The sequence below is a fragment of the Zalophus californianus genome, chromosome 12, assembly GCF_009762305.2.
Source record: "Zalophus californianus isolate mZalCal1 chromosome 12, mZalCal1.pri.v2, whole genome shotgun sequence".
NCBI classification, from domain to species: domain Eukaryota; kingdom Metazoa; phylum Chordata; class Mammalia; order Carnivora; family Otariidae; genus Zalophus; species Zalophus californianus.
Genome location: NC_045606.1, coordinates 55,752,912 through 55,780,441, shown reverse-complemented (window position 1 = coordinate 55,780,441; position 27,530 = coordinate 55,752,912). Strand labels below are relative to the sequence as shown.

General features: G+C 36.2%; 1 protein-coding gene and 1 non-coding gene across 7 annotated transcripts in view; both read right to left on the bottom strand.

Moving 5' to 3' along the window:
* MPP6 (membrane palmitoylated protein 6) overlaps nucleotides 1-27,530 on the bottom strand; it is a 131,278-nt gene that overhangs the window by 56,436 nt on the left and 47,312 nt on the right. For all 6 annotated transcript variants that reach the window (XM_027573497.2, XM_027573496.2, XM_027573495.2 and 3 more), the window contains one exon: nucleotides 3,810-3,962. In XM_027573497.2, coding sequence (XP_027429298.1) covers nucleotides 3,810-3,962 — 153 coding nt within the window. The remainder of the gene's footprint in view (nucleotides 1-3,809; nucleotides 3,963-27,530) is intronic.
* Nucleotides 20,985-21,088, bottom strand: LOC113912053. Its single transcript, XR_003516682.2, has one exon. It is a non-coding gene; the product is annotated as a U6 spliceosomal RNA (small nuclear RNA).

Genomic DNA, 27,530 nt, shown 5'->3' with positions numbered 1-27,530 from the left:
ATGGAATAAGTTATTAAAAATAACAGTTCATTATCCCAGTGGAGTACTAAAACCTTCCCAGTCACACCTTATTAAATTCTAAATGCAACAGAATTTTTTAAAGAAATATAAATATATATAGTACATTAACATAAACAATATTGTATTCCTTGTTTTAAAAGATTTGAAGAGACTGATAGAGTTTTATGACTTTTTTTTAAAAAGTGACATGGTCAGTGGAAACTGAACCTAGATTTCCAAGTGTGGTACACTTAAGGCACTGGAATTCACTGCTGCCACTGTCATCAACATTATCATCATTCCATATTTATCATCAATCCCTATTTATTGGGCATCAGACAAATTCAAATGGTACAGGGGCACCTGGGTGACTCAGTTGGTTAAGCGCCTGCCTTCTGCACAGGTCATGCTTTCAGGGTCCTGGGATCGAGCCCCGCTCAGGGGGGAGCCTGCTTCTCCCTCTCCCTCTACCTGCCGTTCCCCCTGCTTGTGTTCTCTCTCTCCCTCTCTCTTCCAAATAAATCTTAAAAAAAAAAAAAAATTCAAATGGTACAGACCCTAATTTTTACTCTAAGAGTGTTATGTTAGTAATTCTATATATTTCTTACCCATATAAAATGTCTGCTAAAAAGACATCCAATAGAAAATGGATATTTACAGCATCTAATAACAGTGATGAGATTTTATATTATTTATAAAGACTTTAGTTTATAAAACATATATTTTAAGGGAGGGAAAAAAAACACCTAATGAGACAGTAAAGGTCATGAATATAATTTTACCTCCTACATTTACTATGTATGTGCTATCATCATGGATGACTTTGATCTAGTTTTCTAGGAACTTCTTACAATATTTTTATATATTTTAGTTTTTCATTTACATTATAATTGTGCATACTCAACAATAAAGCTGAGTTAAAAAATTTTTTTTTGAGTGGATGGAGCTCAAAAACAAATCAAAATAGAAAGAACAGAGAAAAACGTCAACAAATTAGAACAGAAGCAATCAGGATATGAATTAAATTGGTAATTTCTGGTCATTTCAGGAAAATATGTTGTAAGAGACTAAAGAAAATTTCAAAAAGAAAAAAAATCACAAGTCCACATGTAAGGATTATTTCTATAATGCTAGAAGTTGCTTAAATCTCTAACCTGGGCTGCTTAGTTTTCACCCTATGCCTTCTTAGCCAGCATTATCTACTCCTGTGACTTGAACCACTACTTAAACACTGATAACTTCCAGAATTCTCATGAGCTTCAGATTCACAGACTAAAAATCTGTCCACAACTAGCCAGTCATGATAATTTGAAAATCAAAGAGTAAAGATGGTAGAGGATTGAAACATACTGAATAATGAAAAATCTGTAACTGCACAATGCTATTTAAAAAACAGAAGGACTGAAAACTTCATCTGTTGCCATTCAAGACTGCTATTTTAAATAATTCTTTATAAACTGGTAAAGGGAAGGATCAGGCATTTCCCTGATTTTTCAGTATGAAATGCATTATGGGTTAACTAAATAGTTCAGTTGACAAGGAAAAGCTCTACTTTATATAAGAACAGCAGCTACACAATGTTGAATGAGAGAATCTGAAAAATGTCATTTTGAAGCCTCTAATGAAAATACTGATTCAGGTAAGGATTAATTTGTGTTCATAAGTAAATAAATGGTTGAACAGGAAATAGTGTTCCTAGAATAATAACACACTAGATTATGTCCTAGTGAAAAGTATTTCAAAGGAAGGATTAGACTGTTTATGCCTTTAATCAAGGGACCAATCTCAGCAACAGTACTGGTGGGCTAACGAGGTGTCACACATCTTCTGATGTAGTTTAATTCATGTTGCATTACATCACTAATGATGCATTCTAGTTCCAAATAATTAACTTGAATCATCAATCTTTTAGATAGAACTTCTGTTTACAGGAAATAGAAGGGATAACTAAACAACACAGCGAAGAGACAACCAGATTCATCCAGGGAGTGGGACATTCTTCAGGGCAATGGTCTGGTCTCTTAATAGGTCAACATCATAATCAAGGGAGAAAGGATGGTCCATCCAAATGCCACACACGAATCTAGGTTGGAAATCCATAAGTATAAACCAGCTGTAAAGAATATTTTGGTGTCAAATGGAGATGTTTGAATATAATATGTGTATTACATGAAATGGAGATCCACTGAAATGGAAAAGTGGAAATCAATGACTGAAAAAAAAGGGTAAGTTACAAAATAGCTTGTACAAAAGGACCTCAACCAGTAAAGAGAAAAATATGTACATTTTGCACAGAAAAAGTATGGAGAAATATGTACTAGGATAGTACAGTAAGATCTGGGTAGTAAGAATGCAATGTCTTAATTTTTAAATTTTTGCTTGCCAGTATTTTCTATTTACTAAACTTTATATAAATTTATATACTTATTAAATTTCATATTTATTAAAGATATATAGCATGTCTGAAAGCTCTACCAGATGCTCCTAAGGTATCACAAACTTAACATGGCTGGTTACCTTAACATTAACATGTCAGTTTCTTCTAGAGTGTTCCTTATCTTAGTGAGTGCCATCAATTATTTGTTAGAAATCCTATCCTTATCAACTTCCCACATCTCTCTTCTGCAACTATCACATGTAACCAATCACCAAGTCTTGTTGATTTTACTGCTTAAAACTTGAAAATCCTATTTTCTACTCTCGACACTGCCGTCATAGTTTCTTGCCTTAGTGCTTAACCATCTTGCTCCACAATCTGCCCTCTCCTTGTGTACTACTTCCCACTCTCTCCTCTCATGGTTTCCCACTGTCCTCAGGATAAAGTCCAAATGGCTTACTGTGCCTTGTAAGGCCTTCATCAACTGGCACAAGCATGTATGTTTCTGATATGTGTCCATTTTTTTGTACTTTAAGATACTGATTCACGGAGCAACTAACTCACTATAAACCTTTGTATTTTGCAGCCACATTGTTGAAGAGTCACAGAAACTCCTTGAGAAAAACCAAACAGGTGTTGCCATTTGATTTTCAATGCTAAGATTTATAGTGAAAAACATTTTGTCCTTCTAGCCCAGCACCACTTATGGAACAGTCCATTTTTTCTCCCCTAAAATGTAGTATCTCTATCATAAATCAAATTGCCAAATACATGTGTATGTATTTCTGGGGTTTTTTATTCTCTTCCATTGGTCTATTTTTCTAATACTGTCCCAATGCCACACTAAATTACAGGTTGATAAGAAATCTCTCCCCCCTCCCCTCCATTTTCTCTTCTAAAACTGACTTTTTTGTTAAACAGATTTAGTTTTCACTGCTACAGACCAAAGCTTAAAATGCACTTATTTTTTTGCACCTATGGAGGAAATGTTATGGATTAGTTTCCATCCTTACACAGTTCTCTTTTGTTCCAAGGTCACTGATTGCATCTCAGTCTCAGAAGCAATACTGAAATAGCTTTAATAGGGAGGGCTGTGAAACAGTGGTAGAGAGGAAGGAAAATCTATTATCACAGTAAGAAAAATGTCTCTGGCATGTGGTCTAGTGGTGAATCAAGGCTCGTTTTAATTACACAATGGAAAACCCATTCTGATGTATTTCTGCTATACATATATGTAGTGTGTATTAGTTGTGTGTGTCTGTTTTGATATCCTCGGTATTTCAGGACATTAAAATACCTAAGTTGGAATTTACATATTTACAAAATATGGCTCTAAATAAACTTAAATAAATCACCTTAAACTGAAACTACGAAAAGAGAATACTTTGGGAATACAGGGGACTTAGGAAGAAAACTAATAGGTAAAATTTACCTGGAAATGAGGCTCTTTGAGTATGCCAACCAGTTCTGCCACATTTTCATCCACATTTATTAAGGGAGTGATATCTTCAAGAATTTCATTGACTAATTCTAAGTTATTATCACTGACAGCTTCTAGTTTTGAATCTTCTAGCCTCTCATGAGCCTGAAAAGATAACAGTATAATTAGTCATAATACATATTGTTTTGCTCCAGACCATGGTTTTTTTTTAAGATTTTATTTATTTATTTGAGAGAGAGAGAGAATGAGAGATAGAGAGCATGAGAGGGAAGAGGGTCAGAAGGAGATGCAGACTCCCCGCTGAGCAGGGAGCCCGATGCGGGACTCGATCCTGGGACTCCAGGATCATGACATGAGCCGAAGGCAATTGCTTAACCAACTGAGCCACCCAGGCGCCCCTGGTTGTCTTCTTTTCCATAAAGAACACTTAAAAAGATACTACTTGAAAGTTTGATTCATTGAAACCAAATTTAATATTCCAATCAGAGGCAATATATAGATTTTTATAGTAAATGTTATCAAGCAATATAATAAATCTTGGCTCCTATTCCTATTCTAAAAGTCATGGAAAACTTGTTTTAATAACTAAACCATGAAAAAACTAAATAGGTCAGATGACAACTGAAAAAACACATTTCCTACCCAATAGAATTTCCTAATGACTTTCTGGTCTAGGCTCAAACTTTAGATGATATTGCTTATGCTTCATGAAAATAAATGATTACACATAATAATTAAAAAATAGGAATGTAATCATTATATGGACTGCCATTAAAAAATAATAAAAATCATTTGGGGAGCACCAAATCCTAAAGCTACCATTTTTCCAATTTTGAAAATCAGCAAGATAAGTCAATTCAGGGAAGTCAGCTCTTGAACTGGACCTTGAAGGACTGTTTGATTTCACTAGGGGAGTGATCCCCTCGTGTCTCTTTATCTTAAGCCACTTTTTTTTTTTCTAAATCTCACCATCTTTTCCATGGAAAGTGGACCATGAATCACACTGTCACAGGAAACAAGTAGCCCTAATTTAGCCTTTAACAGTGGGAGTAAAACAGAGTTTTAAATTCAAACTGAAAATGAACACTAAGCAGTCTCCCTCTTTTAAGTGCTCTTTTTCTGATGAATGGTTGCTGTCTGATTTTGAAGGCAGGCAAAGCATAACTGTTAAGACTTAATGTATAAATGAAAGCATGTAAGAAGACAAATCTTGTATTTAATATATTAAGATCCATTTCTGTAAGTGCTCAGGAAAAACCCAAGTTTCAAGTAGTAATAGTATCAATTAAACTTTATCTGTACCTATAATTCTTTAGCTGTTATGTCTACCATAGAGTGGATCCTTCAAAGACAAACAGTCTGATTTTTAAAATGTGATTTTTTTCATTCAAATGTATTTTTTCTAGGTGACTCACAAGAATGAAATAAGTGTTTAAGTGGAAGAGGGGGCTATATATTAAGCAACATTTTTAAGAAACACCTCAGAAGAAAAAATTTTAAGTCATATGAAATGACGGAAGAAATTATAACTGTTATTAAACAAAGAAAAATGTCAAAAGACTAATTAAATGTATTTAGAGGAAGGAGTTTCTATTACATTTAGATAAGAAAAAAATTAGATAAGAAAAAAATTAAGATTAGAGAATGCCACAAAGAATGAAATGGGTAGGGAGACAAACCATAAGAGACTATGGACTCTGAAAAACAAACTGAGGGTTCTAGAGGGGAGGGAGGTGGGAGGATGGGTTAGCCTGGTGATGGGTATTAAAGAGGGCACGTATTGGATGGAGCACTGGGTGCTATACACAAAGAATGAATCATGGAACACTACATCAAAAACTAATGATGTAATGTATGGTGATTAACATAAAAAAAAAAAAGAAACTACACTATCTTTCTACATTTAGCCAAGATTGTGTTTATATACCATTCTCTGCAAAGAGGGAAGCAGACATCATTTGTGGAAACCTTTGTTCAAAAAACAGGAAAAAGAGTGGTGTTAAAGGTACTAAAATAGAAAAGTTTTTCCTTTCTTTGGTCTCTCTTTTGACTTGTGATGTTTTTTATTTGCTATTTAATGTTCTTCTAAGTAAAAACGTTTTCTTCGTTATTAAAAAAAAAAGAATGAAATGGGTAAATCTGCAACTTCATGAAAGTTTAATATAAGCCTAATAAGGATAAGATGATAAGGACACTCAACTTATATCATAAAATGATTATCACCATTGGAAAAAATCTAAAATAATGGACAAAACTAGCTATTAACTCTTAAAAACAAGCTAGAATTGCTTATTGCTTTAATACAAATATTTGCTGTTAACAAATACTTAATTTATCACTGTTAAGCTTGCAATACTCTATTACTCTTATGGTAGTATAAGAAAGTTTAAGGAAAGAAAAGAAGTAAAGAAACAACATTTATTGAGGGCTTTTTGTCTATGTGTCTGGAACTATATTCTTACTGCAGTGCAAGTGAGTGTGTGTATGTATTAAGCAAAGGTAGGTGTATTGTTATCCTCACCTTACAGACATAGATGCTGATGCAAAATAAGACAGAGTGATTTGCTTGAATCCACACTACTGATAAGTGGCAGTCAGGTAGTCTAATACCAAGGCTTGAATGCTTACCTACTAAAGCTTATTTGACTTCATCATTATACAGACAGCCATTGAAATATCATACTGTGGTTAATTATTCCATCTATTATATGATGCATTATTCTAACTCATTTAACTGTGAGATATGATCTCATTGACTGCTAGTTGATTTGTTGCTTGTTAGCATGCTCTTCTAGTCCAGATGCGTTATTAATTCTGTTCTACTGCATCTATCCCCACAGTTATTTTTATACTCCTGTGGTTCAGAATATCACCCATCCCTTCAACCTGCACCCCCTCTGCTCCAAGTAAGAGCTATAAACACCACCTGTTTCTCCAGGAAAAAGATAATGACTGCCTTACAATTTTCAGGTACTAGGTCAATATATTTTCTATAATATCCTATGGTCATGTAATATATCAATTCAATTCAAGACACTGGGACAAGCAAAGAGAAAGAAATGATCACTGACTTGAGAACTCTAATATAGCTCCCTTTGTTTCTATGTTCATCTACCTTATTGCTCCCAAACTGGGTGAGGACACATGGGAATGTGGAAAGACCCAACAGAAAGAGGAAGTCAAGTAGGAGGGCAAAATTATATTATAAAAACAAACATACCCAAAGGTTTTTTCACATCAACTACACAGACTGGTGCTATAGTAGGAAAGAATCTCACTACACAATAAATTCTCAGGAAAAAAAAAAAAAACAGGCTTTTTAGTGAAACTGCAGCTATAATTATATTAACATAGAAAGCCAATTTCTAAAATATAGTTGGGTTCTATTAAGATCAACTTTACTTTTTCCAAGAAAGCAAAAGCAGGTCCATATTTGTTAGTATGTAGGTTTTTAAGCTCTAAGATACTGTGAAAGAAGTTGGGACCTCTATTCATTTTAAAGTCGGAATTTATTTAGTAGCTTTTAAGAGGCAAGTGCCAACTTGAATTTAACTGATAAGACCAAAAAAAAAAGGCCAAAGGAAATACTGAAAATTGACCAGAAGGACAGATGAATCGTAAGCTCTTTGAATAAATGGGTCTTATTTCCTTTAAGAAAAGATACTATTAGAAAGCTAGCATAACTTAATAAAAACATATTCTACCTGCCACAAGTGGTTGAAAGAACATGCCATGACTGGCTTCGTAGAACACTTGGAGCTGATACAAATATGGCCTAGCCTTCTTGTATGTCCACTTCTGAGAATCCTATTTACCACTGCACCTTAGAAAAATGAACTGCAGAGAAGAAAAAGTTCTTTCAGGACTTCTAGGTATTTCTTCTAGGCATAGTCCAACCATGCTTGCAAGCAAAAAAAAAAAAAAAGTTTAACAAGTTGTGGGCTATAACTAAAATGAGAAATACTATTATTTATTTTATTATATCTAATACTGTTATCGTTATGTGTAATAACCCTGCCTTTCCTCCTTAAAAGGACCAAAATATCATAAATTTTGTTTCTATCTTTGAATGTGGCTAAGTATGTGGTAGTTGCTCATTAAATGTTTCTTGAAAAAGCTAAGTAAATGGGAAATAAGTTTTGCTGTGGACAGAGTCATCCCCTTCTATTCTAGAGACTTTAGGAAGAGAAAGATCAAGAGAAGCCCACAGTCAAAAATAAATAAGAATTTGAGCAGAAAATAGAAATGAGCCGGTAATAGAAAAGTCGATTTCTATTTTGCCTCTGCATACATTATATCAAAGAAAATGGGCTTTGTTCTGAACAAAAAAAATGGATGAAATAAGTATAAATAAATTAGAATTGAATTCTCTAATGAATAAAGAACTTGTCAGAAATCTGGTTAACAAAAGGAGTTCAAATTCTTAGATGAGATAAATTATATATCGAAGTACTCAGGGAGCTTCTAAATAACACTGCCAATCCACTCTTAGTTATCTGTAGAAAAAGAGAACCACGCAGATGCCAAAAAAACTAGAAATGGGAATCTGTTATACTTTTTAAAATGAGAAAGACCTTTTTTCTTTTTTTTAAACCGGCTTTAACAATATTCCGAGAAAATATAAAAGAATACTTTTTATAATCTCTGAGTGGGAAAGACCTTTCTAACTTATGGTGCAAAATCTGGAAGCTATAAATTAAACAAAAAAGGCCCAATAAAATTGACTACATTTAAAATATTAAATTTCTTCTTGTCAAAAATCAGCAAAGTCAAAATACAAATGACAAACTAGGGTTAAAATAGTTACAAATCATATTGAAAGACAAAAGACTAATTTTCTTATACATAAAGGACTTCTTTTACTTATTAGAGCAGGAGAAAGAGTGAGAGAGAGAGTGCAAGCACTAGCAGGGGGAAAGAAGAGGGACAAGCACACTCCCTGGTGAGTGGGGAGCCTGACGTGGGGCTCGACCCCAGGATCCTGAGATCATGACCTAAGGCAAAGTCAGATGCTTAACTGACTGAGCCACTGAGGCACCCCTACATAAAGTATTTCTCTAAACCAATAAGAAAAAGATCAACACATAGAGAGAAATAGGCAAATAATATGAACAAGAAATACACAGAAAAGGAAATTCAAATACCTCTTAAAGATAAGAAAAGATACACAACTACCTTCATGATAAGAAGTACAAACTGAAATTATGGTACAATATTCTTTTTTTTTTTTAATTAGATTGGCAAGGATAAAATTTCTGATAACATACCATGTTGGAGAGAATAGAGTAAAAGACAGACATTCTCACATCTTTTTTCTGGTGAAAACAGACTAGTGAGCAAAATACACATTCATCTGAAGCTCACATGGAACATCTACCAAGACAAACCACAGTATGGGCCATAAAACATCTTAAAAAAGTTTATAAGAGATAGAAGGAGCAAGATGGCGGAGGAGTAGGAGACCTAAAGCTCCTCTGGTCCCAGGAATTCAGCTAGATAGGGATCAAACCATTCTGAACACCTACAAACTAAACAGGAGATTGAAGAAAAGAATAGCAGCAACTCTCTGAACAGAAAAGCGACCACTTTCTGGAAGGTAGGATGTGTGGAGAAGTGAATCTGAGGCAATATTCGGGAAGACAGACCACGGGGCAGGGGACCTCCATCAGCCAATACCGGCAAGTGACAGAGTAGCGGAGCACAAAATCGGAACTTTTAGAAGTCGGCTCCACTGAGGGACATCACTGCAGTGGCTAAGCAGGTGGAACCCTTGCTGGGACAGTGTGGTCTCAGGACCCTCAGGGTCACAGAAACACCGGGGGTGCCTAAATGCGGCAGAGCTCCAAGGTATCAGAGTGGGGAAGCCGGCTGCAGAGATGGAGCCGAGGAGCGGGCTCTCAGTTCCGGGCTGCCATAAACCATGATCCACGGCACAGTCGGGCCACTGCTCTTTCAGCAGGGACCCAACAAGCTGCAGAACCGGGGAGACTCCCCTTCCTCTCCGGGGAGGAGTGGCACGGGAGCTCACTGCAGGAATCTGCTGGGTTTGGAGACTCCACATGGAGTCGTACGCCAGAGATAGAACGCTAGGTCACAGGCCGGGTGAGCATGGAGTGCAGCCGGAGACCAGGGAGATGGGAGTGACTGACTGCTTTTCTCTGGGGGCTCACTGAGGAGTGGGGTCCTGAGTTCTCGGTTCCTCCCAGGCGGAGATTGGGAGGCGGCCATTTTCACTCTCTTCCTCCAAACCTGGATGGAAAACTTCCAGGGAACAAAAGCTACCCGAGAGCAAACCCAAGCAGATTACTTAGCCTGGCCACAGGCAAGGGTGGGGCAATTCTGCCTCCGGCAAAGACATTTGAGAATCAACTGCAATAGGCCCCTCCCCCAGAAGATCAGCAAGAACAGCCAGCCAAGACCAAGTTTACCAATCAATGAGAATGGCAGAACTGCAGCACTAGGGGAATACAGCACATAAAATTCATGGTTTTTTTCCCCATGATTCTTTAGTCTTTCCCAAAGTTAATTTTTTAAATTATTTTTTCCTTTTTCTATTTTTTTTAATTATTCTTTTTCCCTTTTCCAACCAACATCTTATCAATCCCTTTTTAAAAAATCTTTTTTTTCATTTTTAGCATCATATTCTAACCCTTCATTATAGTTAACCTTATTTTTGGTATACATACAAGTTGTTCTCTCTTTAAAATTTTGGGATACAGTTTCTTCTAACAGACCCAAATTTTCCTTAAATCTCTAGTATATGGCTTTGTTGTAGTCTCCTGCCTGATCACATTCTCTCTTTTTTTATTTTTTAAATTTCTCTTCTTTCTTTTTTCAACCAACTTCTTATCAATTCCTTTTATAAAGTCTTTTATGATTTTCATCTTTAGAGTCATTCCATCTCTTCATCATTATTTACCCTTATTTTTGTACATATATAAGTTTTTCTTTCTTTGAAATTTTGGGAGGCAGTTTCTTCTAACAGACCAAAATATGCCCAAAATCTAGTGTGTGGCACTGTTCTATTCACCAGCCTGATCATACTTGATATTCTTTTTCTTTTTTCTCGGTTTTCTCTTTTTTTTTTTCGTTCTTTCTTTCCCTTTCTTTTCCCCCGGTTTCAGGTCTCTTCTGATTTGTTTAGTGTATATTTTTCTGGGATCGTTATTACCCTGTTAGCATTTTGTTCTCTCATTCATTTATTCTCCTCTGGACAAAATGACAAGATGGAAAAACTAACCTCAAAAAAAAAGAACAAGAGGCAGTACCGACTGCCAGGGACCTAATCAATATGGACATTAGTAAGATGTCAGAACTAAAGTTCAGAACGACGATTATAAAGATACTAGCTGGGCTTGAAAAAAGCATGGAAGATACTAGAGAAACCCTTTCTGGAGAAATAAAAGAACTAAAATCTAACCAAGTCGAAAACAAAAAGGCTATTAATGGGTGCAATAAAAAATGGAGGTTCTAACTGCTAGGATAAATGAGGCAAAAGAGAGAATTAGTGATATAGAAGACCAAGTGATGGAGAATAAAGAAGCTGAGAAAAACAGAGATAAACAACTACTGGATCACGACGGCAGAACTTGAGAGATAAGTGTGATACCATAAGATGAAACAATATTAGAATAATTGGGATCCCAGAAGAAGAAAGAGAGAGGGGGGGCAGAAGGTATACTGGAGCAAATTATAGCAGAGAACTTCCCTAATGTGGGGAAGGAAACAGGCATCAAAATCCAGGAGGCACAGAGAACCCCCCTCAAAATCAATATAAACAAGTCAACACCCCGACATCTAATAGTAAAACTTACAAGTCTCAGAGACAAAGAGAAAATCCTGAAAGAAGCTCAGGACAAGAGATCTGTAACCTACAATGGCAGAAACATTAAACTGGCAAGAGACCTATCCACAGAGACCTGGCAGGCCAGAAAGGACTGGCATGATACATTCAGAGCACTAAACAAGAAAAATATGCAGCCAAGAACACTACATCCAGCTAGGCTGTCATTGAAAATACAGAGATAAAAAGCTTCCAGGACAAACAAAAACTAAAAGAATTTGCAAACACGAAACCAGCCCTCCAAGAAATATTGAAAGGGGTCCTCTAAGCAAAAAGAGAACCTAAAAGTAACATAGACCAGAAAGGAATTACAGACAATATACGGTAACAGTCACCCTACAGGCAACAGAATGGCACTAAATTCATCTTTTAATAGTTACCCTGAATGTAAATGGGCTAAATGCCCAATAAAAGACACAGGGTATCAGACTGGATTAAAAAACAAGACCAATCAATATGCTGTCTGCAAGAGACTCATTTTAGACCCAAAGATGCCTCCAGATTGAAAGTGAGGGGGTGGAAAACCATTTACCATGCTAATGGACACCAAAAGAAAGCTTGGGTGGCAATTCTTATATCAGACAAATTAGATTTTAAACCAAAGACTATAATAAGAGATGAGGAAGGACACTATATCCAATTAAAGGGTCTATCCAACAAGATGATCTAACAATTGTACATATCTATGCCCCTAACATGGGAGCAGCCAATTTTTTAAGCCAGTTAATAACAAAATCAAAGAAACACATCGACAATTATACAATAATAGTAGGGGACTTTAACACCCCACTCACTGAAATGGACAGATCGTCTAAGCAAAAGATCAACAAAGAAAGACTTTAAATGACACACTGGACCAAATGGACTTCACAGATATATTTAGAACATTCCATCCCAAAGCAACAGAATACACATTCTTCTCTAGTGCCCATGGAACATTCTCCAGAAGAGATCACATCCTAGGCCACAAATCAGGTCTCAACCGGTACCAAAAGATTGGGATCATTCCCTGCATATTTTCAGACCACAATGCTTTGAAGCTAGAACTCAATCACAAGAGGAAAGTCGGAAAGAACTCAAATCCATGGAGGCTAAAGAGCATCCTACTAAAGAATGAATGGGTCAACCAGGAAATTAAAGAATTAAAAAAATTCATGCAAACAAATGAAAATGAAAACACAACTGTTCAAAATCTTTGGGATGCAGAAAAGACAGTCCTAAGGGGAAAGTATATAGCAATACAAGCCTTTCTCAAGAAACAAGAAAGGTCTCAAATACACAACTTAACCCTACACCTAAAGGAGCTAGAGAAAAAACAGCAAATAAAGGCTAAACCCAGCAGGAGAAGAGAAATAATAAAGATCAGAGCAGAAATCAATGAAATAGAAACCAAAAGAACAGTAGAACAGATCAACGAAACTAGGAGCTGGTTCTTTGAAAGAATAAGATTGATAAACTCCTGGCCAGACTTATCAAAAAGAGAAAGGATCCAAATAAATAAAACCATGAATGAAAGAGGGGAGATCACAACCCACACCGAAGAAATGCAAATAATTATAAAAACATATTAATAGCAACTATATACCAACAAATCATACAATATGGAAGAAATGGATGCATTCCTACAGATGTATAAACTACCAAAACTGAACCAGGAAAAAATAGAAAACTTGAACAGACCCATAGTAGCAAGGAAATTGAAGCAGTAATCAAAAAATCTCCCAACAAACAACAGACCAGGGCCAGATGGTTTCCCAGGGGAATTCTACCAAACATTTAAAGAAGAATTAATACCTATTCTTCTGAAACTGTTCCAAAAAACAGAAATGGAAAGAAAACTTCCAAACTCATTTTATGAGGCCAGCATTACCTTGATCCCAAAATCAGAAAAAAGACCCCCATCAAAAAGGAGAATTACAGACCAATATCCCTGATAAACATGGATGCAAAAATTCTCACCAAAATACTAGCCAATAGGATCCAACAATACATTAAAAGGATTATCCACCATGACCAAGTGGGATTTATTCCTGAGCTGCAAGGTTGGTTCAACATCCACAAATCAATGTGATACAATACATTCATAAAAGAAAGAACAAGAACCATATGATCCTGTCAGTAGATGCAGAAAAAGCATTTGACAAAGTACAGCATCCTTTCTTGATCAAAACTCTTCAGAGTATAGGGATAGAGGGTACATACCTCAATATCATAAAAGCTATCTATGAAAAGCCCACAGCAAATATCATTCTCAATGGGCAAAAACTGAGACCTTTCCCCCTAAGGTCAGGAACATGGCAGGGATGTCCACTAACACCACTGTTATTCAACATAGTAGTAGAAGTCCTAGCCACAGCAATCAGACAACAAAAAGAAACAAAAGGCATCCAAATCGGCAAAGAAGTCAAACACTCACTCTTTGCAGATGATATATTTTATGTGGAAAACCCAAAAGACTCCACCCCAAAACTGCTAGAACTCATACAGGGATTCAGTAAAGTGGCAGGATATAAAAATCAATGCACATAAATCAGTGGCATTCCTACACACCACCACCAAGACAGAAGAAAGAGAAATTAAGTAGTCGATCCCATTGACAATTGCACCCAAAACCATAAGATACCTAAGAATAAATCTAACAGAAGAGGCAAAGGATCTGTACTCAGAAAACTATAAAATACTCATGAAAGAAATTGAGGAAGACACAAAGAAAGGGAAAAACGTTCCATGCTCATGGATTGGAAGAACAAATATTGTGAAGATGTCAATGCTACCTAGAGCAATCTACACATTTAATGCAATCCCTATCAAAGTACCATCAACTTTTTTCAAAGAAATGGAACAAATAATCCTAAAATTTGTATGGAACCAGAAAAGACCCTGAATAGCCAGAGGAATGTTGAAAAGAAAAGAAAAGCTGGTGGCATCACAATTCTGGACTTCAAGCTCTATTACCAAGCTGTAATCATCAAGACAGTATGGTACTTGCACAATAACAGACATATAGATCAATGGAACAGAATAAAGAGCCAGAAAGGACCCTCAACTCTATGGTCAACTAATCTTCGACAAAGCAGGAAAGAATGTCCAATGGAAAAAAGATGGTCTCTTCAACAAATGGTGTTGGGAAAATTGGACAGCCACATGCAGAACAACGAAACTGGACCCTTTCCTTACCCCACACACAAAAATAGACTCAAAATGGATGAAAGACCTCAATGTGAGACAGAAGTCCATCAAAATCCTAGAGGAGAACACAGGCAGCAACCTCTTCGACCTCAGCTGCAGTAACTTCTTCCTAGAAACATGGCCAAAGGCAAGGGAAGCAAGGGCAAAAAGGAACTATTGGGACTTCATCAAGATAAAAAGCTTTTGCACAGCAAAGGAAACAGTCAACAAAACCAAAAGACAACCGACAGAATGGGAGAAGATATTTGCAAATGACATATCAGATAAAGGGCTAGTATCCAAAATCTATAAAGAACTTATCAAACTCAACACCCAAAGAACAAATAATCCAATCAAGAAATGGGCAGAAGACATGAACAGACATTTTTCCAAAGAAGACATCCAAATGGCCAACAGATACATGAAAAAGTGCTCAACATTGCTCGGCATCAGGGAAATCCAAATCAAAACCTCAATGAGATACCACCTCACACCAGTCAGAATGGCTAAAATTAACAAGTCAGGAAATGACAGGTGTTGGCGAGGATGCAGAGAAAGGGGAACCCTCCTATGCTGTTGGTGGGAATGCAAGCTGTTGCAGACACTCTGGAAAACAAGTATGAAGGCTTCTCAAAAAGTTGAAAATAGAGCTACCATATGAACCAGCAATTGCACTACTGGTAGTTACCCCAAAGATACAAATGTAGTGATCCGAAGGGGTATGTGCACCCCGATGTTTATAGCAGCAATGTCCACAATAGCCAAACTATGGAAAGAGTCAAGATGTCCATCGACAGATGAATGGATAAAGAAGATGTGGTGTATATATACAATGGAATATTATGCAGCCATCAAAAAAACCCCAAAATCTTGCCATTTGCAACGACATGGATGGAACTAGAGGGTATTATGCTAAGTGAAATAAGTCAATCAGAGAAAGACATGTATCATATGATCTCACTGATACGTGGAATTCTTAATCTCAGGAAACAAACTGAGGGTTGCTGGAGTGCTGGGGTGTGGGAGGGATGGTGGCTGGGCGATAGACATTGGGGAGGGTATGTGCTATGGTGAGCACTGTGAATTGTGTTAAGACTGTTGAATCACAGACCTGTACCTCTGAAACAAATAATACATTAGATGTTAAAAAGAAAAAAAAAGAAAAAGAAAATAGTAGGAAGGGAAAAATGAAGGGGGGGAATCGGTGGGGGAGATGAACCATGAGAGACTATGGACTCTGAGAAACAAACCGAGGGTTCTAGAGGGGAGGGGGTGGGGGGGTGGGTTAGCCTGGTGATGGGTATTAAAGAGGGCATGTACTGAATGGAGCACTGGGTGTTATATGCAAACAACGAATCATGGTACACTGTATCAAGAACTAATGATGTAATGTATAGTGATTAACATAACATAATAAAATAAAATTAAAAAAAAAGTTTATAAGAATAAAAATCCCTGCTAAGCAGGGAGCCAGATGCGGGGCTTGAGCCCAGAACCCTGGGATCATGACCTGAGCTGAAGGCAGACACTAAACTGACTGAGCTGCCCAGGCGCCCCCAAAGCAACAAATTTCTAAGAATACATGGGACAAAGTAGTCTTCTTAAGAAAAATTTAAAAATATGTGATCCGGGGCACCTGGGTGGCTCAGCCATTAAGCGTCTGCCTTCGGCTCAGGTCATGATCCCAGGGTCCTGGGACTGAGCCCTGCATCGGGCTCCCTGCTCGGCGGGAAGGCTGCTTCTCCCTCTCCCACTCGCCCTGCTTGTGTTCCCTCTCTTGCTGTTTCTCTGTCAAATAAATAAAAGAAATCTTTAAAAAAAAAAGATGTGACCCAAATGAAAATACAACTTACCAAATTTTGTGGGATGGAGCAAAAGCAGTGTTTAAAGGGTAATTTATAGCACTGAATGTAAAGTTAGAAAAGAAAAAAGACCTAAAATCAATAATCTAAACTTAGATCTTAAAAAGTCAAAAGAGCAAATTAAATTGAGAGTAAGTAGAAGAAAAGAAATAATGGAATTTAAAGTAAAACCCAATGAAAGTGAAACCAGGATGTCAATAAAAGTTAATGAAACCAAAAGCTGGTTCTTTGAAAAGATTAAAATTGATAAACTTCTTGCTAGGTTGATTAACAAAAAAGAGAAGACTGTCAGGTAAAAGCATCCATCTTTACAAAAAAAAGAAAAAGAAAAGAGAGAAGACGGAGATTTAGTAATAACAGAAATGAAAGGGGAACCATCACTACTGATGCTATAGACATTAAAGAATAATAAAAGAATACCATGAACAATTCTATGCCCACAAATTTGATAACCTAGAGCGCCTGGGTGGCTCAGTCATTAAGCGTCTGCCTTCGGCTCAGGTCATGATCCCAGGGTCCTGGGATCGAGTCCCACATCGGGTTCCCTGCTCAGCAGAAAGCCTGCTTCTCCCTCTCCCACTCCCCCTGCTTGTGTTCCTGCTCTCACTGTGTCTCTCTGTCAAATAAATAAATAAAATCTTAAAAAAAAAAAAAACAAATTTGATAACCTATATGAAACGGACCAATTCCTTTACATATACAATCCACTAAAACTCACAAAAGGAGATACAGATAACCTGAAGAGTACTATATCTGTTAAAGAAATTAAATCAATAATTAATAACCTTCCCAAACAGAAAGCACACAGGAACTTACTGGTATATTCTACCAAACATTTAAGGAAGAAATTATACCAATTCTTTACAATCTCTTCCAGGAGATAGAGGAAACATTTCTTAACTCATTCTATAGGGACAGCATTACTCTAATGCCAATACTGGACAAAAACATTACATGTCATTATACATTTGTTAAAACCCATAGACACACATATACAACACAAAGTATGAACACTGATGTTAACTATGGACTTAGGTTAATAAAGTTTTAAATTTACAAAAAAATTGAGCAGAAAGTACAGAGAATTTCCATGTATCTGCCTCACCCCAGTTTCTCTTATTTACATCTTGCATTAGTATGATACATTTGTTATAATTAATAAGCCAATATGATACACTATTATTAACTAAAGACTATAGTTTACATCAAGATCCCCTCTAAATGTTGTACAGTTCCATGGATTTTGACAAATGCACCTTTACAGTATCATACAGAATAGTCCCATGGCCCCAAAAATGCTCCAGGATTCATCTATTCATCCCTCTCTTGTACTCCCCCAAAACCCTGGCAACTACTGGTTCTTTTGTACTGTCTATAACTTTTGCTTTTCCCAGAATGCAATGTAGTTGGAATCATATGGTGTATACCTTTTCCAGCATGGTTTCTTTCATCTAGCAATATGTATTTATGGTTCCTCCATATTGTTGTGAAGCTTGATAGCTCATTTCTTTTTATTGCTGAATAATATTCCATTGTATGGATGTATCACTTTATCTTTGCTCCTATTAAAAATCATGGTTTGCTTCCAAGTTTTGACAATTATGAATAAATATGCTATAAACATTCCCATGTAGATTTCTGTGTGGACATAAATTATCAACTCCCTTGGGTAACTATCAAGGAGTACAATTGCTAGATTGTATGGTAATACTATGTTAACTTTGTAAAAAACTGTAAGAAAGTGTCTTCCAAAGTAGTTGTACTATTTAATTGCTACCAGCAATGAATGAACAACTTCCTTTTTAGGGTACAGGCCTCCTCAGAGATATTGCAGGTTCAGTTCCAGACCACCAAAATAAAGTGAACACTGCAAAAAGGGAATATTGCAATAAAGTCAGTCAAATGAAATTTTTGTTTTTTCCAGTGCATATAAAGTTATGTTTACACTACAGGGTAGTCTAGTAAGTGTGCAATAACATTGCGTCTGAAAAACAATGTATATACCTTAATTAAAAATTACCTTATTGCTAAGAACTGCTAACCATCATCTGAGCTTTTGGCAAGTCATAACCTTTTTGCTTTAAGAGGGTCGCACCTCAATGTTGATGGCTGTTAACTGATCAGGGTGGTGTTGCTGAAGGCCTGGGTGGCTGTGGCAATTTCTTAAAATAAGACAATGAAGTCTGCTGCATCAATGGACTCTTCCTTTTATGAACAATTGCCTTGTAGCAGGAGATTCTGTTTGATGGTTTTTCCCCAACAGTAGAACTTCTGTCAAAATTTAGAGTCAATCTTCTCAAACCCTGCCACTGCATTATCAACTAAGTTTATGTAACATTCCAAATCCACTGCTGTCATTTCAACAATCTTCATAGCATCTTCATGAAGAACAGATTCCATCTTAAGAAATCACTGTCTTTGCTCACCCACTAGAAACAACTCCTTGTTTGGGGCAATGGGTGGTTGAGTTGGTTAAGTGCCCAACTCTTGATTTCAGCTCAGGTCATGATCTTAGGATCGTGAGGTTGAACCCTGTGTCAGGCTCGCACTCAGCATGGAGTCTGCTTAAGAGTCTCCCCCTCTGCCCCTCCCCCATCTGTTCATGAGCACACACACTCTCTCTTAAAAACAAAAAACACAAAAAAAACTCCTCACCCATTAAAAGGTTTACTATGAGATTGCAATTCAAATATTATCATGAAAAAGTGGAAATATTGTGAGAATTACCAAAATGTGACACAGAAACATGAAGTGAGCAAATGCTGCTGGAAAAATGGTAGTGATAGATCAGCTCAATGCAGGGTTGCCACAAACCTTCAACTAAAAAAAAAAACCAAACAAAAAAACACATACACACACACAAAAACACCAAAAAACCATAGTATTTCACAATGCAATAAAGAGAAGCACAATAAAATGAAGTATGCCTGTGTATGTTTTGCAAATATTTTCCCCCAAACTGCAGCTTGCCTTTTCATTTTCTTAATGGTGTCTTTTAAAGTAGAAAGTTTTAAATTTTGATAAAATCTAATCAAAGTTTTCATTATGCTTCACGCTTTTTATGTCTTATTTAAGAAGTCTTTCTCTAACGCAAAGTTGCAAAGTTTTTCCTTATGTATTCTTTTAAAAGTTTTAAAATTTTAGCTTACTTTTAGATCTATGATCTATTTTGAAGTAATTTTTGTTTATGAGGTAAAAGATGTTCATTTTTTATGCATATAAATACTCAATTGTTCCAGCAACATTTATTGAAAGGACTATCATTTCTTCATTGAATTACCATGGTGCTATTAATAAAAACCAGTTGACCGTACATACATTGGTCTCTTTCTGGGCTCTATTCTGTGCCACTGATCTATAAGCCAATACTACAGTGTTTTCTTTACTATAGGGTAATAGTAATCCTTGAAATCAGGCTGTGCAGAGCATCAAGTTTTCTTATTTTTCACAACTGTTTTGGTTAGTCTAGGTCCTTCATAAATTTCAGTATCAATATGTCAGCCTGAAATTTTGACTGGATTCTGCTGAATCTATAGATCAGTTTGGGGAGATCCGACAATGTTAACAGTACTGAGCCTTCCAAACCCTGTATGTATGTATGCCTCTAATTTCAGCAATTTTTTTTCTTTTAGTTTCCAGTGTATAGGTCTAGCACATATTGTTAAATTGACCCCCATTTCTTTAACTAGTATATAAAAATACAATTGATTTATGTAGATTGATCTTGTATCTTAGGACCTTGCTACACTCACACTTGTTAGTTCTAGATTTGTTTGTTTTTCTTCCTTTTGATAGATTCTTAGGATTTTCAATATAAACAATAATGTCATCTTTGAATAAAGATAGTTTATTTTTTCTTCTTCAATCTGTATGCCTTTTATTTATCTACTTTTCCTTGCCTTTTTGCACTGGCTAGTACCCCCAGGTACAAAAGTGAATGGAAATGATGAAGGTTGAACAGAAGTGATCACAGAAAGAAAGCATTTTATCTTCCACCATGAATTATGATGTTAACTGCAGTTTTTTAATAGATGTCCCTCAGGTTGAGGCAATTTCCTTCTAAGTTTCCCAAGTTTTTATCAAGAATGAATGTTCAATTTTGTAAAATGCTTCTCCTGCGACTATTAGCATAATTACATGACTTTTATCATAGCAACAAAATGGTGACATTTATTGGTTTTCTTTTTTATTTTATTATGTTAATCACCATACATTACATCATTAGTTTTTGATGTAGTAGTGTTCCATGATTCATTGTTTGCGTATAACACCCAGTGCGCCGTTTGGTACGTGAAAAATATGGAACGCTTCACGAATCTGCGCGTCATCCTTGCACAGAGGCCATGCTAATCTCTGTATCATTCCAATTTTAGTAAATGTGCTGCCGAAGCGAGTGCCATTTATTGGTTTTCAAATATTAAGGCAGTCTTGCATTTTTTGAGACAAAACTTACTTGATAATGGAGTATTATCCTTTTTGTATGTTGCTGGATTTGATTTGCTAGTATTATCTTAAGAACTTGAAGTCTATGTTCATGAGGGATACTATTTTGCAGTTTTCCTTTCTTGAAATGTCCATAACTGGCTTTGCTATCAGGGTAACACTAAGCCTCATGAAATAGTAAATGTTTCTTTCTCTTCCTCTTTTTCTGGAAGAAATCAAGTGGAACTACAAATATTCAGTTTAAAAGAAATACAGAGCTATTCAGGTTGTCTCTTCCTATGTAGGCTTTAGTAGTTTGTGTCTTTTAAAGAATTAGTCAATTTCATCTAAGTTGTCATATCTATTGTCATAAAGTTGTTCATAATATTTATTACTCTTGCAATGTCTGTTGGATTTGTAGTGATGTCCTCTCATTTCTGATACTGGTAATTTGGGTCTAGCTACAGGATTACTGACTTTATTGATATATTTTAAGTTATAATGACTTTGTCAAATGCCTTTTATATGTTTAGTCTTATCTTTTTTACTTCTTTCTGCTTATTTTGAATTTAATTTGCTTTTCTTTTTCAATTTTCTCAAGGTGAACACTTAGATGACTGATTTACAATATTGTTCTTTTCTAATAAAGGCATTTTCCTCCAAGCATTGCTTTGACATATATTTTCATTTTCACTCAATTCAAAACATTTTTTTTCTGTTTCTTCGTGATTTATTCCCTGCCCTGATTTAGAAGTATGTTGTTTAATTTCCAGATACTTGGGGATTTTTCAAATAACTGTTATTGAATTTTAGTTTAATTCTGCTTTAATTTCACAGGTCTGCTATAACAAGCTGGGGTGAATCTGCCCAATGTACTGTGTAGTATGAGGACTCTCGACTCTGTAGTGGGAATGCAAACTATTCTCCATATTTTGTGATCTCTGGGAATTGTTTGGCCTACTGTGCTTTCCAGAGGATCCTCTCTAGAACTCTAGAGGCCTACTTCATATATATATATATATATATATACACATCAGTGCTCAGCCAAAGATTTGAGGGCAGATCTCCAGAGACCTGCGTTCAGCTTCCTCCTCCTTGATATTTTGCCACAAAAATTCCAGTCATCTCCATCTCCCCAAATCCCGACCTCTATGAAGATGGCTGGCCTGTATTTCCTTTCTTTACTGCAGCCTGAAAACTATCCTCAATTTTATAATGCTCACTTTATTTGTTTCCTTTCTGTCAGGGATCATGGTCCTGTGCTGCTTTCTATCCCATGTCTAAAGATGGTTTCCCTTCCTATCCCATATTTTGCTAATTTGTGATGGTAATTCAAGACTATTTTTTCTTCCTTATGTCTTGGGTGAACTTTATTCATTCTTGTAACTTTACTTTTTGTGGTACCCTAGAGATTTCAGTATGCATCCCTGACTTTTTATACACTGTAAGCCATTTTTTTTTTTTTTTTTTGCCACTTTCTGACCAACAAAAGAACCTTACAATTGTTTGACTCATTAAGTCACTCCCTCCTTTTAGGCTATCATCTTCATATATTTCACTTTTATACATGTTATAAATGCCCCAAGACATTGTTATTATTTCATTTTAAAAGTCAATATTAGGGCGCCTGGGTGGCTCAGTTGGTTAAGCGACTGCTTCGGCTCAGGTGATGATCCTGGAGTCCCAGGATCGAGTCCCACATCGGGCTCCCTGCTCAGCAGGGAGTCTGCTTCTGCCTCTGATCCTCCCCACCTCGTGTTCTCTTTCTCTCTCTCTCTCAGATAAATAAAATCTTTTAAAAAAAGTCAATATTATATTTACCATTACTATCCCTTTCCTTTGTCATTCTCTCTGCCAGAAAAACTTCCTTTTGCATTTCTTATAGAGTAAATGGAGATTATTTTTCTCAGATTTCGTTTGTCTAAAAGTAAAAATCTTTATTTTGCTTTCATTTTTGAAGGTATTTTTGCCAGAAGGGTAATTCAAGTTTAGCAGTGTTTTTCTTTCAAAACTTTATAATGATCTCAGGGCACTCTGTTTTGACATATATAGTTCCTGTTTTATTGCTAACCATTAGTCTTATAGTTTCTCTTTAAAAGTATTCTCTGGTTAATTTACAAATATTCACTCTGTCTCGGATTTTCAGGAACCTGACTATGTTGTTCCAAATGACGTTTTTCTTTATATTTCTCTTGCAGGAGGGTTCACTTTGCTTCTTGGATCATCAGTTGATGCTGTTCATCAGTTTTGAAAATTTTTGCCTACTGTATCTTCAACTATTTCTTCTGTCCCATTTCCCCCTTTTCTCTTTCTGGGATACCAATTACATGTATATCAAACCTTTTGAAGTATTCCTATTCTCTCTCCTTTATTTTTCATACTTGTTACTGATTTTCAGTTTGGATACTTACTACTGGACTGTTTTTGAATTCATGGATCCCCTTCTCTGCAATGTTTAATCTATTAACCCCATCAAATGAGCTTTTAATTCAGATATATTTTTGAGTCCTTGAGTATTCATTTCATTGTTTTTTAAAGTATAACTAAGATAGTGTTACATTAATTACAGGTATACATTGATTTAACAAATCTACACATTACTCAGTGCTCACCATAAGTACAGTCATCACCTGTCATTATACATTATTTCAATATCATTGACTATATTGCCTAAGCTTTTAATCTCCAAGACTATGTTTTTTTACAACTGAAATTTGTATCTCTTAATCTCCCTTATCCATTTCACACATCCCTTACCCACTGCCCCTCCAGCAACCAGCAGTTTGTTCTTTATATTTAAGAGTCTGTTTGTTTGCAGTACTACTTAAACAAGCCAAGATATGGAAGCAACCCAAGTGTCCATTGATAGATGAATGAATAAAGACGATGTGGTATACTGGGACTACACCAAAGTAAAAACTTTTGCAGTTCCTTTGTTGAAAACATCAACAACATGACAAGGAAACCTGCTGAGTGGGAGAAGATATTTGCAAATGATACATCCTATAGGGATTAATATGGAAAATATATAAAGAACTCTTACAACACCAAAAAACCCCCAAATAACCTGATTTAAAAATGGGCAGAGGACTTCAAGAGACATTTTTCCAAAGATGACACAGATGGCCAATAGACACATGAAAAGATGCTCAACCTCACTAATCATCAAGAAAATGCAAATCAAAACCACAATGAGATATCACCTTACACCTATCAAAATGACTAGAAGCAAAAAGACAAGAAATAAGTGTTGGCAAGGATGTGAAGAAAAAGGAATCCTTGTACACTGCTGGTGGGAATGCAAAAGGAGGCAGCCACTGTGGAAAACAGTATGGAGGTCCCTCACAAAATTAACAGAAATACCACATAATCTAGTAATTCCACTACTAGGTATTTACCTAAAGAAAACAAATGTGCTAATTCAAAAAGATATATGCACCCCTACATTTATTCCAGCATTTACAATAGCCAAGATATGGAAGCAGCCCAAACGTCACTGACAGATTGATCAATAAAGAAGATGTGGTATATATACAACGGAATTATCACTCAGCCATAAAAAAGAATGAGATCTTGCCATTTGCAAAATATGGATGCACCTAGAGGGTATTATGCTAAGTGAAATAAGTCAGGAAAAGATAAATACTGTATGATTTCACTTCCATGTAGAGTCTGAAAAACAAAATAAACAAAAAACAGAAACAGACCCATAAATACAGAGAACAAACTGATGACTGCCAGAGAGGAAGTAGGTGGAAGGATGGGCAAAACCGCTGAAGGGGAGAGGGAAATACAGACTTCCAATTATGGAATAAGTCATGCGGACAAAAGGTGCAGCATGGAAAAACAGCCAATGGTATTGAAATAGTGTTATATGGTGACAGATGGTAGCTGCACTAGTGGTGAGCACAGCATAATGTAGAGATCTGTCCAATCACTATGTTGTACACCTGAAACTAATGTAACATTGTGTGTCAACTATATTTCAAAAGAAACATGTTTTAAAAAGATGATGGGGGGCACCTGGGTGGCTAAGTTGGTTAAGTGTCTGACTCTTGGTTTTGGCTCAGGTCATGATCTCAGGGTTGTGGGACGGAGCCCTGCCCTGGGGCAGTGCAGAGTTGGCTTAATTTTATTTTTAAAAAGCCTCTCCCTCCCCTTCTGCTCCCCCACCCCTGCTCTGTCCCTGCTCATGCACACACTCTTTCTCTAAATAAATAAAATCTTTAAAAAAAAAGACGATGTGGTACATGTATATTTATACACATACATGTATACATACACAATGGAATATTATTCAGCCATAAAAAAAGAATGAGATCTTGCCATTTGCAAAATATGGATGGATCTAAGGGGTATTATGTTAAGTAAAGTAAGTCAGACAAAGACAGATGCCACATGATTTCACTTATATGTGGAATCTAAAAGACAGAACAAATGACCACTTGATTCATTTTGATTCTAATTTTGATTCTACTTTCTAGTAATATTTTAAATGTCTTCATTTTCTCTTCTTTTAAAATATATTAATACATTACTTTAAAATATTTGTTTATAAACTCTAACAAAAGGACCATCTATGGAACTGCTTCTGTTATTTTTCTCATGATTATTAGTCACATGTTCCTGTCTCTCCCTGTTTCCTCAGTAACTTAACCATTTTTCTCTACTTGTTGTACTGGGAGTGTTGGCCTGCTGTGACTCAATATCTCTTTCTTGGAAGTAGAAGTCTTCCTTTCCTCCTGGGATTTCTTTTCTTTCACTGTGAGAATACTAAGCTATCATTGTTTTTATTTATCGAGAAACTGCTTTTGAATGGTGGATACTATTGGTTGATTCTGTTAATTTCATTTTTAAAAAGGATTATTTTATTTGAGAGAGAGAGAGAGCACGAGTATGAGCGGGAGGGGCAGAGGGAGAAGGAGAGAGAATCCCAAGAAGACTTCACGCTGAGCCCTACATGGGGCTCAATCTCACAACACTGAGATCATGACCTGAGTCAAAACCAAGTTGGACACTTAACTGACTGTGCCACCCAGGTGCCCCCTAATTTCATTTTTATCATCAGAAGATTACACTAGCACCTGAGCTGCTTAAAAGTCATCCAGCCATTTCACCTGCTGAGAATAATGAACAAGATAATCCTCAGTAAGGCCAATATCAATGGCACAGAAGCCAGAATAACAATAATTTTTTACCCACAGAAATTCTTAGGAATATACATACACACAAAACCTGTGCTACAGTAGAAAGAGCACAGAATCTGAAGAAAGAAAACCTGGTCTAAAACTCATCTCTGTCAATTTACTAGGACAGTGACCTTAGACAAATAATTCTTCTACTTTGATTTTCAATTCATTAAATTGTTGTGAAGACAAAATATATTTTAAAGACCTCTGTGAATTATAAACACACTGTAAGATGCGTTATTATCTAGTTTCTAAATCTAGAGATCAATGATAAATAAATATGGGGACATGGTGTAATAGATATTGATGATAAAAACTGACAAGCAACATTATGATATCAAAGGAAGAGTCAAAAACTATTTTAAAAGTACCAATTAGAGCTAAGGGTGAGCTAGTTAATACAGGCTTAAATAGCCCCTACATATTTCAATAGACCCTGAAGCTATTACTCTATCTTGACACAGTATGGTAATCGGTATTTGTGACAAGAAGCTTGAATTTGAAAGTAAATTCATATCCTATAATATTACTATTAAGATAAAGGCCTATCTAATAAACTTTGGAAAAACTGCAATCAAAAATGACTAAAATTGGGGCACCTGGGTGGCTCAGTCGGTCAAGCAGCTAACTCCTGGTTTCAGCTCAGGTCATGATCTCGGGGTCCTAAATGGAGCCCCTCATTAGGCTCTTTGCTCAGAGGGGACTCTGCTGGTCCCCTTGAGGATTTTATTTTTAAAAAGCCTTTTGAGGATTCTCTCCCTCTCCTTCTGCTCCCCCCTCCCACGGCTCACACTCACGCTCTCTCTCTCTCTCTCAAATCTTAAAAAAAAAATGACTAAAATAAAAATTCCAGTTAGGTGATATACAACTAGATTAGTTTTTATTTAGGAGCCAAAGGTTTTATATCATGTGATCCTAGAATGATTAAGTTTGTGAATAAAATGAAGAATCTGCATCCCTGGCTCACTTTTACAAATGGAAAACTCTGTAAAAGGTATGATTTTTCACAAGGGAGAAGAAAAAAAATTAATGGACTGTGGTTAAAAAATGATTATGGGAGAGGGTGAAATCAACCTACTGGGAGTACGAAAAGCAAATGGAAAGACAAGATGACTACACGAAGGAAAGGCCAGAGAGAGCATGTGGCACAGGTTTCTGAAAGCAAGAATCATTTGAGGGAATGCTGAAGAATGGTTGTGAAGTAGTTAACACACCAGGCTTTAGTGAT